Source organism: Mus pahari, chromosome 3, assembly GCF_900095145.1.
Source record: "Mus pahari chromosome 3, PAHARI_EIJ_v1.1, whole genome shotgun sequence".
NCBI lineage: Eukaryota > Metazoa > Chordata > Mammalia > Rodentia > Muridae > Mus > Mus pahari.
Window position 1 is genome coordinate 8,243,015 of NC_034592.1, and position 12,995 is coordinate 8,256,009.

Sequence of the window (12,995 nt, forward strand, 5' to 3'; positions counted from 1 at the left end):
TTGTTTTAGAAAAAAACCACACATACACACATAGTATCTAGATAAAGTTAAAAGATGAGCCACTGGCCAAGGAACACAATAGGAAACAGCAACAGAAACCATCCAAAAGTTAAGAAGGAATTATATTGAAATTCAGTGACCCATGAAACAGTATTACAGCGTCAGTGGGGAGAAGGAAACTATTACAGAGGAGAATGGGTACGATTCTTCCAACTTTGATGAAGGTTATAAATCCACAGACTTAAGAACCCAGTAAACACCTAGACTGGTAAACACAAAGGGAAACTGCAGTGGATACTAGAAAACAGGGGTTAATAGAGAAGACAGGCAGAGGGAAGAGCCACTTCATACAGGGAAACTCACATCAGGATTAATACTGACTTTAAATTAGTAATAAGACGAGACAGAAAACTGTTTAATGTCATCTTCAAAGGCCCAGTGGGGGTGGGCGTGAGGACTCTGTAAAAAAAGAGGATTAAAAAAATTAAAAGAAAGAAAAGAAGATACTTAGTGTCAACTCTTTTATGAAGTCTGTGTTACTGTATCTTGGTTAGCTTTTTTGTGATGAATACCATGACGGAAGCAATTGAGAGAGGAGAGGGTTTATTTGACTTACATTTCCCAGTCACAGTCCATCGTGAAAGTCAAATCAAGAGGTGAAGCAGAAGCCATGGAGGAGCGCTGTTTCCCGGCATGCTCTCCATGACTTGCTCAGTCTGCTTCCCTATACAAACCAAGGACCGTCAGCCCAGTGGTGACACTGCCCACATGGACTGGGCCCCACAGGCCAGTCAGATGGGTGTGACTCCTCAACTGACACTCCCTCTTCCTAGAAGACTCCAGCTTGAAGTAACCAGCACCTACACTAAGAACAAAACCAAAGGATGGAACGTCACAGACCAGTAGCCCTTGCAAAAACAGACGTGTCAAAGCATTAACAAAATAATAGCAATGCAGTTCAGTAATGTATTAAAAGATGATTATCTTTTAAGTGTAGGAGTGTATTAGCATAGAAATCGAAGCCGCCATGTTTGGCCTCATCAACAGAATCAAAACAGTAAAACACAGGAGACATGTGCTAGAACTCTCCATAGGTGATGGAGACTCAGCCGGCTCCAGGAAGGAAGAACCTTCCTCAGCCCAAAGGAAATGGTATTGGGAGTAAACCCCACCCTAATGCCAGTAAAAGCAAAGATTCAGTAGAAGGAAATCAACTTTCACTTCTATTTTGAACTGTACTGTCTTGTCAAACTCACCAAGGATCTGAACTAGCAAAGCAAAACTGCACATTTTCCTTGCAAACAATACAATTGCACAGGAAACCGAAAAAAGATCTGTAAAAGCACTATGAAAAATAAGTGACTTTAGCAAGATCACCAGAATTGAGTCAAAACAAACTGTTCAGTATCTCAATACAAGGGAATGTCACTCAGCCATAAAATAAACTGCAGGAATAACATGGCTGGAATCTCAAGAGCTCTGGGCTGGGCTGGGGGTGTGGCTCACAGGCATAGCAGTTGCCCAGTACATGCAAAGCCCTGAGTCCCAAGTCTGCACTGGGCCTGGGAGTACCGAATGAAAGAAACCAGACGTCACATCACAGAGAATGACTGTCATTCCATTTGCATGATATCCTAGGACAGGAGGAACCATTCTATGATGACAGAAGTACAAATGGTTTCCTTGGGCTGAAGGCTGCAAACTTAAAGGATTGTGAAGGAAATTTCTGGAGTGACAAGAAAAGTGTTGTCTCTCTTTTTCAATGGCATGAAGTGGTGGGCACATTTGTGGACTCATGGAACTGTGTCAAAATGTAAGGGTGTATAGCTTACTGCCTGTGTACTCTCAACAACTGAAACGCAGACCTTACCAATCCTCTCAGGTTCTGACAGCAGCTTAGGGGAGAGCTGTGGACCCACATCTCGCCCTCTGCTTTTCTTTTTGCCCTTTGCTGGGATGAACGGAGCAGTCTTATGGCCAAGACATAACAGCAGTAACAGGACAGGATAAATGGAGTAGGGAAGTGGACCAAACACTAACAGCTCAGCATTTCTGCCTTTAGGAATCCCTCCTCACAAGGTCGTGAGAATTTCCCTCTGTTCCCCTCAGCTGAATCCCACAATGCCTCCTGTCTGGAAAGGAGACAAAGCCTCATCCTCAGGAATAGCTTCTCCTCTTCTACTCTGCTAACACAGTAAATCCAATATTATGGACAATTGTCTTCTTCCAAGATATCCATAGCTGTGTCAGAAATGTTGCATTAGATGTATTCGCTGTGTGCCAGAAAGTGTGCTCATAGCCTGCAACAAGATTCTTGTCTAGATAGAAGAACAACTTGGGAGTCATAGTAAAATGACCTCTCTCTAAGCTGGATTGAGCTTACACTACCAAATAAGCCTGAACAAGTCACACGGCCTCTCAGGGGGGATTTCTACTTCCTACCTCTCAAATTTCAGTTTGAAGGCCCTCCCAGCAATACTTGATATTTTGGATAGACATGCTGCTAATGAGCCCGCAGGATTGTCTGAGCTTGCTTCATTGTGGAGTGTAAGCAGGAGCGTGTAACAGAGAGTGTGTACTAGCTCATGGCACAGTGGTACACCAACCCTCCTTTCATGAACCTTTCTTGGTGGTAAAACACATTCACCCAGGAAGTTTACAGAATCCATCCTGATGCTCAGTTTGCATCCAAAAGCAGTGAAATCAGATGCTTCTCTGTCAGGCACCTAAGCATCCATAGCCTTTACAACTATTTAATCACGTGCTGCTGTGTCTTACACATCCAGCTCCAGTCACTGGGCCTCCACATCACAGCAGAGTCCTGTGGCATTTGCTCCACGGCCCTGAATTCGAGCCCAACTTTTCATAGAAGGCAGTGCTGTTTAGGTTTCATTGACCTCTGTATACAGTGTCACCCATAGACCTGCCACAGCCTCTGCTGTACAGCTAGGCTGAGTTCAAGGCTCATCCAAGCTGGTGGCTCACTCCCTAATTCAACCACTTAGAGAACAATTCTGGATTTTCCACTGCTTTCTGTTAACAGTATGGCTGCTTAGGTTCACTGATTCAAAAGATGTTTTTGGATCCTCTTTCAAGAGCAGAATTAGGAAGCGGGAGGGAAGGCCATTTCAGGAAGTGGAAGTAGCAGGCTCAAGGTCACTGTGACAGAAAGGAACTCGGTGAGTCAGAGAGACCAAAGGATGTTGATGTGACCATGGGAAATGTGGGAAGCATATCTGAGAAGAAAGTAGACAGGAAAGTATAGAGAGCAGAGGAGGTGCATGTCTGCTATTACTGACTGATCCTAGAAGCACAGTGAAGGGGCCTTAGCAAAGCTGGGAGCACATGACTCTGAGTCACAGAGGTCATCAAGAACGGTACACTTTTATTTGGCTCTCACCCACACACACACACTTCCTTATCAACAATCATGGGAACCAATAACCATAATCCATAGGCATAATCTCTTTGGCCAGTAATCACCATTGGAACCCAGTGGTGCCTCTGCATGTGACCCAGCTCACTCTTATCTCATAATGAAGATCACAGTGGGGCTTTGAAAGAGTGGTACCACAGTCAAAGTGTTCTTCCTCTCAGTGTGAAGAGATAATGGGGCAGATGACAACACATCCCCAGTCCTCTGAGGTGATACCTTGTAGTGGAAAAAGACCAAGAAACCAGTGCAAACAACTGAATGTCGCTCTGGTGTTTCGGGGGGGGTCTTAAGGACAGTGGAATGAATAAAATACAATTGCTGCTGAAGCTGATCAAGTGTGTTCACTTTGTGGACGTAGGAAAACCTAGCATTGTCCAGCCCCAAGGATGCACCTATTGGTAAGCATCTTCTGCAGAGTAGCTGCAGACTTGCATGCTCTTTGCTCCATGTGATGAAGGACCAGTGAATCCTGGAAACCGTATGGAAGTGATGGACTTAGATACGGATACAGCCATTGTCAAATCCAGTGAGATTAGTCAATTCCCAAGAGCCTTTGTCTCATCTGGACTCATTATTATTGCCCCCATCAATACTTGGTGCCACATGGTAAGGAGCTATGATTCTAGGCTGTTGAGACATGAAGGCAAACAAATCAGAAAGCTCAGATTCGCTCTTTGAAGACATTCTGAAAAATTCCTGGCAAACCAGTGGTTGCTGGGGATCCACAAGAACCTCAGAGTAGCTCCGCCAAGGAGAGCAGATTCTACCTCAGGAGAGAAAAGTGAAACGGAGAGCAAGAAAGTCTATCCAAGTGTCTGCTGGGTGAGGAGGGCCGAAGGCCTGGTTGATCACTTGGTTTCCAACGCCAGTGCTCTTGACTCCTCTCTATAAAATCATGTCCGTGAGAGTTTGTGTGTGTGTGTGTGTGTGTGTGTGTGTGTGTGTGTGTGTAAAACAGTAGCCAAAGACTAGAAAAAACTACCTTTTTTTTATAGGCACAGAAACTGAAGTTCAGCTGTCAGTTGCCTGGTAAAACTTCGCTGTTCTTTGAGGAAGCAATCCTGTATACAGTCCTTGCTCTCTTCTCTTTCTTACTGAAATAAAGATTCAGCTGTGGGGTTTCTCTGAACCCATTTCTGAAGCCTGCAGGGCTTTCAGGCTTCATGGTAGCAGATAGATGAAGCCAATGGAGGCTGATTTCTTTTGTCCAACAGCTGCAGAACCAGGAGATTCTGAGGGCGATGCTGAAGAAGGCTGAGCTGGAAATCAGTAGCAAAGTGAAGGAGACCATGAAGAGACTAGAGGATCCGGTGCAGCGCCAGCGCACCCTGGTGGAGCAAGAGAGACAGAAGTACCTCCACGAAGAAGAGCGGATTGTCAAAAAGTTATGGTGAGTCAACCTGAGGAGAAAAACTGTCTTTGTTCACAGGGTGCCCTTCTTAGCTGGTATTTTTCTCCCTCTCTTTAATGAGCACCTACTGTGTATGCTAGAGAACTGCGGAGCCTGGTATCTGTTGTCCCAACTGTCCCTCCTTTAAGCCCTGGGAAACTCAGCAGTCCCCATGACAGTATATCTCTGGGCCAGAAAAATGTGGAGCATCCTTAGGGAACCACAGGGCTGGGGACTGGCAGGAGAATTGGGTCCATGGTCCTAATCACATCTCACAGTTGAACGGTATCGTTCTCCTTGGTTTGGTGTCTTCAGTGAGTCATACTCCTGCTTTGGAGCCCTGCTTGGTACCTGTCTGGGCTGTGCTCACAAAGACTGTAAGGTCATGGGAGCCCACAGTAGACCCTGAAAACCAACTCTAGAAAGTTGTCTTCTGACCTCTGTGTGTGTACCCCTGCATGCAGTCGCACATCATATACACACAACACTGATTGAAAAGTTATGGAATATATCCTTAATATTATCATATGTGTTTCTTGTGCCTTAAATAGACGTAGACCAGGATAACTGGGTGGATCAGTAAGACAGGAGAGCTGGGTTAGGTAAGATGATCTGGAAACTGGCTCGGGGCCACTGAGAAGCAGTGCCTGCTCTTTGCTGGCCCCTTCCCTGTCCCTTACNCTTTTTTTTTTTTTTTTTTTGGTTTTTTGAGACAGGGTTTCTCTGTATAGCCCTGACTGTCCTGGAACTCACTTTGTAGACCAGGCTGGCCTCGAACTCAGAAATCCGCCTGTCTCTGCCTCCCGAGTGCTGGGATTAAAGGCGTGCGCCACCACGCCCGGCACCCTTTCCTTCTAAGCTCCAGAAAAGAAATACTCTGGTAGAACCTGTTAGGCTCGGGTCCTCCGAACATGAGGACAGAGGAGTGAAAGTGCGGTTTAAAGAACAGAGAAAAATTGAGTCAAGATTTTTCATGGTTTTCTACTTGGAAATAACGGGCTTCTAATAAGAGTCAGACTAAGTTCAGTTTAGCAAACAATGTGCTTCTTTTCAACAAAGGCAGAAAAAAAAAAGCAGCTTAAGGTCATGCTGAAATCTGGAGCCCCCATGAATGTCTGACGTCTTGTTGAGCAAAGCCTACATATTTCAAAAGCCCATTGACGACTTTCAAAAGACCGTCCACATTCATTTTCAGCTGCACTGTCTCTTTTTCAATCTCTGAATTAATAAAAGTGGCCTTCAGAGCTTGAAATAGGAACCACAAGCACATGAATTGGCAGAATAATGGTGTCAAAGGTTCCCTGCTGCCCAGCAAAGGGAAGCGGAGTTTGGGGATCTTTGGGTTGTAGGGATATGATGCACAGGAGGCAGACTGGGTAAGAGAAACTAAAATAGGATTTTATCTGAATGGAGTGACTTTGGGTCATGGAACATCTCCTCGGAGGAGTATTTGTATATTGACCAGTGTGTGGGTGGTTGGAGGAACTGGGAGCCCTAGGGTCTCAGCTTGGAAGGGCTTCATCAAAGCCTGAAGGTATGCAGGAGACAGTGCTCTGTCTACCAGGGAATCTCCCTCACCAACGGACCATTTAGGGGACTGACCAGGATTGGCCCAGCTCCACCCCAAGGAGCAGCAGCTGCATGCTCTGCAGCTGTGGATATGCTCACCTAACACCAGGTGTGTTTAACAGATGCAGACCCTAACGGGTCATCCTTTCATCTGAGATTTCTGTATCAGAGTGGCTGGCATCACCAAATACTTCATCCCCCTGCTCAGAAGAAGTCAGATGTGTCCCGCGTGGCTTCATCCTTGTTGAATATATGTCCTGTCCTGCTGGACTCCCTCCTGTGGCTGCATTAGCTCCTTTCTACTCATTCACCTAGAGGAAAGGGCCCATGTCTCCTCTTCCTTGGCCATCCTCACCTCTACTAAGGCTCCAGGAAGTACAGCCGCCATTCACTTACTGCCACCTAGTGGTCTTGCATTTCTCAGCACCCTTGTCCTTTAAAAGCTTTCTCTTGAATTTGCAGGCAGGATACAAACACATCTGGGCAAATAGCTTTTGTTGTTTCACGTGGAAGAATATAACTTGGCTGTGTTGGAGTTGATATCTGTTCTCTCTCTCCATCCCTACCCCTACATCTGTCTCTCCCTTCCTCCAGAAATCAGATCTTTAAGTGCTTACTTGTGAGAGAAGGACAGTCATTAGTGATGGGACAAGCAGATATACTAGAGAGAGGTTATCCATTAGGGAATTTTGAGGGCAGTTTTGCTCTTTCTTTCCCAGGGACATTTGACCATGTCAAGGGACATTCCCGTGTGTCACAAATTATTGGAATTTGGGATTGCTTGCTATCAGTACTCAGCAGGAAGGGGCCAGGGATGCACACCCTTCATTGCACAAGACAGCCCTGCACTAAAAGTGAAGTTATTTGGTTCAAAATGTCAGGCACTAAAATTGAGAAACCTGGTTGTCTAAAGTGAGCCAGCACACTTCACTGTAGTACTGGCTCATGCCCCCTCCCATGTTACCCGCAGCCCCCATCTTCTGCCTCCATCTCTAATCTATCAGGACTTTCTTCCCTCTCTCTTTCTCTCCCTCCCTTCCTGGTAACCAGGTGTGCACATTGTTCTCTTGGCTGGCATGAATACAACTGAAAGTTAAGAATGTCTCAAGTGCCCTCTCCACCCCCACCTCAAATGACAGACACAGGAGAGCTCTCCTGTTGCCGCCTTACACATCCATGCAATACTCCAAAGCAAACTGCTATTGACTGTGCTCCCACCTCCTCCTTGGAAGCTTAAGATAGGGCTGGGACACAGCAGAAAATGGGAGAGCCCCTGCTCCTGCACCTGTCCTCGCTGAGTCCCTCCATGCTCAGTCCCACCTGCTCTTTGCCTCCCCACAGTGAGCTGGAAGACTTTGTTGGGGACTTGAAGAAGGACTCTTCCTCCACTGGCCGAATGGTGACCCTGAAAGATGTGGAAGATGGGGCTTTCCTCCTGCGACAAGTGGGAGAAGCTGTGGCCACTCTCAAAGGTGAGCCTTCCACTGGAAACGTGTTGCTTGGAATGTTTAAGAAGCTTTCAAATCTGGACCTGCCACCCCATTCTACTTGGGAGGCAGTGCCAGGAGGATCCCTTAAACGCAGTTGAGACCAGACTAGGGAAAGAGTGAGACTTTGTTTCAAATAAACATGTAAATAAATAAACAATCCTTCAAACAGTAAAAGATTCATTCACGACTTCTTAGAGGACCTTTATAAAGGATGCTGAAGATGGAAACTAAACAATACAACTAAAACTTTCCCTTTTACTGAGCTTACAGACATACCAAACTCATTGAAAACAACCCTAACTTTTTTTTTTGTTTGTTTGTTTGGTTTTTTTTGTTTTTTCAAGACAGGGTTTCTCTGTATAGCCCTGGCTGTCCTGGAACTCACTTTGTAGATCAGGCTGGCCTCGAACTCAGAAATCCGCCTGCCTCTGCCTCCCGAGTGCTGCAACCCTAACTTTTTAACCTTATCCATAATACACAGAGAATGGACCCAGAGGGGCTGTGACCTTGTCCAAGGTCACTCAGTTTGAACATAAGGTTTCGCCCCATTGCTTCCCGACATGGTGTTTCTCTGTGCTGCCCTAGGTCACAGGAGTGGGGTGGGCATGGTCACTCTGCCTTCCTATTCTATAAATCACTGCTGGTTTGGCCTGTAGGGGAATTTCCAACCTTGCAAAATAAGATGCGTGCTGTCCTGCGCATAGAAGTTGAGGCGGTAAGGTTCCTGAAGGAAGAGCCACACAAGCTGGACAGTCTCCTGAAGCGTGTGAGGAGCATGACAGATGTCTTGACGATGTTGCGGAGGTAATGTCACTGTCATGGTCCTGATGGGGTGGTTTTTGGGAGGGGTCGCTTGTATCAAGGCTTGTATACAGGGCTTTAAGAGCCTACTCTTAGTATCATCATGACTTGTCACTCCTTATTTACGGCATCCTGAGGAGTACCCTCAACTGTTTCAGCCCCCAAATGTTTGTTGCAATATGGCTTGAGGGTCTAATTCCTCAGCATAGACTTTTGCATTGGCTCCATCCTAGGCTTTTACATTTCTAGTCATGTGTTGGGCTTTAATGATAGTCTATGCACCTGGGTTTGATCTTCACTATTATGAAGACTTAATAAATTTAAAATTTAAATTCATAAATAAGTTTTTTATTTGTTTTGTAATATGTTATAGATGAAGAAAAAACTAAAACACTATTAGCCTCCTTCACCTTGAGGGCAAGGAGATTTAAAATAGAGAATGTGAGCCAAGTGTTTATCTACTGAAAGAGTGTCTGAGAGTCCCACCCAGGAAGGTCAGCCCCCTCAGTGGACCTGCTCATCAAAGACCAATCCTGTACAGAAAGATCTGGAGAAAACACTGTCTGATCTGTAGCTTTCCATGAATAATGAATCTCATACCCAGCATAAACATGCTTACAGAGGCTGTGGTGTTGCTCAGTGGTAGAACACTTGCTTAAGATGTGCCAGCCATGAACACCACCACCAACACACACACACACACACACATACATACACACAAGAGAGAGAGAGAGAGAGAGAGAGAGAGAGAGAGAGATGAGAGAGAGATTTGAGAGATTTCCTTCCAGGCAGAAGTAATATGTCAGAAACTTTTGTAAGAATTTCCTGGCTGTACTTGCCCTGGCACAGTGGCTCTCAGCCTTTGGGAGTCAAACAACCCTTTCACAGGAGTCATATTATCAGATGTCCTGCATATCAGTTATTTATATAACAGTTCATTACAGTAGCAAAACAATTTTATGTTTGGGGACTCACCGTAACATGAGGTACTGTATTAAAGGGCCACAGAGTTAGGAAGGTTGAGAACCACTGCTCTATCAAATTTAGAAGAGAATTATATTGGCATGCAGTTAACTTTAAGATAAGTAAAATGGATTACTAATCATAGGAAGCATAGTTGACTTTTCTAGAAATAACCAAACTGAACTAATAACTCAGCGAAGCAGGTATATAGTCAACTGCAGAAAACCCAGATGCCAAAGGAATTCTAAGTTCTTCACATAGACCATCCAGGTTCCCAAAAGGTCATTCATTTTCATGTATCAAGTGACTTTTTTACTCCACGACAATAAAAATGGGGTAAAGTACTTCTTTGTTAAGCTGTTGCCCAAATGTTATCGTCCTTGAACTCTAAAATAAGCCGTCCTCATTAAAGGAAAGCAGTGGGTTGGAGGGAGCCGCACCTCTTCTCTATGGAAACAGTTCCAGGATGCTCTTATACCCAACACTGCGATTGTCAGGACTTGTCTTAGAACCAGTGAAATCAGAGCTTGAAGAAGATGGGATCACACGATTAAGCTCTTCAAAGACTTAGAGATTGAAGCGCCCAAGAGGGACTATCTTACTGGTTTGTTTGTTTTTCCAGAAAGGGTTTCTCTGTGCAGCCCTGGCTGTCCTGGAATTCACTCTGTAGACCAGGCCGGCCTTGAACTCAGAGATTGGCCTGCTTCTTCCTTCCTAGTGCTGGAATTAAAGTTGTCCACCACCAAGGCCCAGCTATAAGAAGGTGCCATCTTTACTGCCACTAATACATTATATCGAAGTACCTGAGACTAAAAAATGGCAATGTCTTTTGAATTCCAGAACATGTTACAAGTGATACAAACACAGGGGTATGTCTACTTCCAAAGATCTACTGTATTTTCTACTGCAGTCGGTGTGGGAATGAACACATTGCTTTGAATGTCTCCCAAAGAGTCAGGCAAGGTAGTACATACTTATAATCCCTGTCCCCCAGGAGCGATCACAAGTTCAGGGTCAGCATGAGCTATACAGACCATCTCAAAACCCAATAAATCAGTTGTAGAACACTTGTTCGAGGTCCTGGGTACCACCCCAAGCACTGCAAAAAAATGAAAAATGAGGCCACCAAAACAAAGGAGGATGGGGGTCTAAACATACCTCAATTTAGAGTCACAGTTGGCCTTGAATTTGAAGGACTTGACTGAGTCCACTTAAAAGGAAAGATAGCCACAAGGTGATAATATAGACTGACAAGTCTCATAGTCCAAGAAGAGGATTGAGAAGCTTCTAAGTGAGAACTGAATGCATTTGGGGGCATCACAGGCTAAGATCGCATGGAGGAGTAATTATTGCTAGATGTGTGTTCACTTCTACTTACCAATACCAGTAAGGGGCTAGCCTCAGTCTGGACACAATACCATTACCATAAAAGAAACTATCTCTTGGGGCCAATAGCATGGCTCAGTGGACAAGAGCACTTGTCACAAAGCATGAGGACCCAAGTTCAGATCCCTAGAATCCATGTAGTACCAGGTACAATAGCATGAGTCCATCTATGACAGGATGGAAGATAGTGTCTGGTTCTTCACACAATGAATACACACACACACACACACACACACACACACACACACACAAAACCACCTTTTGAAGGAAGAACTACGTAGCTTTGGAAAGTTGTTCCTGAGTTGTTTAATGTTTTCATCTGAACTGGTACTGAAGCATGGCACTCTCGTATCACAGAGAGCACGGAGGGAGATTCAGCACTGTTTAACACTGCTGTGCATGGTTTTTCCTAGGCATGTCACTGATGGGCTCCTGAAAGGCACAGATGCATCCCAGGCTGCACAGTATGTTGCCATGGAGAAGGCCACGGCTGCAGAGGTCCTGAAGCATCAGGAAGAGACAACCCATGCTCCTGGGCAACCCCTCCACTGTAGCACTGGAAGCCCCGGCGATGTGAAGTCAGAAGTGGTGCCCCTATCCACCATGACAGTTCACCATGTCCAGAGCTCGCCTGTGGTCATACAACCTTCCCAGCACTCCTCAGCCTTGATGAACCCAGCCCAGAACTTGCCTGGAGGAACCAGACCCCACACAGCCAGTCCTACAGCAATCACACAGGAAGTAACCTCTGCACAGTCGGCTCCAGCCCCCCAGTCCCCTCAGACCCCAGTGAATGGTTCCTCCATGCAGAGCTTGTTCATTGAGGAAATTCACAGTATGAGTGCCAAGAACAGGGCAGTGTCCATTGAGGTAGAGTCTTATTTCCATTTCTCACAATCCTATAAGCATAGCCCTTTCCTGCAAGGAATTTATATTCTGATTGTTGTGTATTTAAATACCAATGAATGTATATGCAGTGTGTGTGTGTGTGTGTGTGTGAGAGAGAGAGAGAGAGAGAGAGAGAGAGAGAGAGAGAGAAATAGGACTGTGTGTTCACATGAATACACTATAAATCAAATATATAGTTTGACTAAAGATAACTTTTTATCGATATTTAGGGTTTCGTTTGTTCTTAGATTTTTGTAGAAAAAGAATACAGTTTAGGGTGAGAGAGAGGTCATCAGGTGAGAGAAGATGACCTCTAATCTGGAGTCCTGGTAAATGTTGAACAGCCAGCTCTCATGGAGAAAGACCTAACATGAAGGATCTGTCTGTCAGCACCCATGAGTGCAGGTCTGCGATCTGGTACGCTCATCTGAGGTGGCTGAGTGTGGGCTTACAGAGAAATGGAGCGGTGAGTTTTCTGAGCCAATGTCTCCTCAGCCACCATGTTAGAGGCAAGCTTGGAGAGGGTTTGCCTCTGTCCTGAAAGTCACTAGGATCTGTGTAAGCAAGGGAAGTGCTGTCTTGATGTGCTTTCTGCTGCTGTGATGACTAAACGCAACTTGGGGAGAAGGGTTTAGTTAGCTTCCGGGACCTGGGTCACAGTCTACAGAGGGAACTCAAGGAAAGAGCTCAAAGCAAAATCCTGGAGGCAGGAGCGGATGCAGAAAGCATGGAGGACCACTGCTTCTGGCTTGGATGAGCTTGGATGAGCACCCCTTCCTGGCTTGCTCTGCCTACTTTCTCATACACCCCAGAACCATCTTCCCAGGGATGGCACAACCCCCAGTGGTCTGAGCCTTCCCACATCAATGATTAATTAAAAAAAGTCTTACAGATTTTCCTACAGTCAATCTTATGGAGAAATTTTCTCAATTGAGGGTCCTCATCCCAGAGAACTCTAGCTTCTGTCAAGTTGACCAAAAAAAAAAAAAAAAAAAAAAAAAAAAACTAACCAGGACAGGTGTTGAGGAGGATGTTCTAGAGAACAATGCTGGAGAAGGAAGGCTGAAGACAA

The 12,995-nt window shown here is 45.3% G+C and overlaps 1 protein-coding gene across 17 annotated transcripts in view; it reads left to right on the forward strand.

Moving 5' to 3' along the window:
• Kiaa1217 (KIAA1217 ortholog) overlaps nt 1-12,995 on the forward strand; it is a 441,371-nt gene that overhangs the window by 405,995 nt on the left and 22,381 nt on the right. For all 17 annotated transcript variants that reach the window (XM_029536056.1, XM_029536058.1, XM_029536055.1 and 14 more), the window contains 4 exons: nt 4,651-4,826; nt 7,737-7,867; nt 8,542-8,689; nt 11,449-11,905. In XM_029536056.1, coding sequence (XP_029391916.1) covers nt 4,651-4,826; nt 7,737-7,867; nt 8,542-8,689; nt 11,449-11,905 — 912 coding nt within the window. The remainder of the gene's footprint in view (nt 1-4,650; nt 4,827-7,736; nt 7,868-8,541; nt 8,690-11,448; nt 11,906-12,995) is intronic.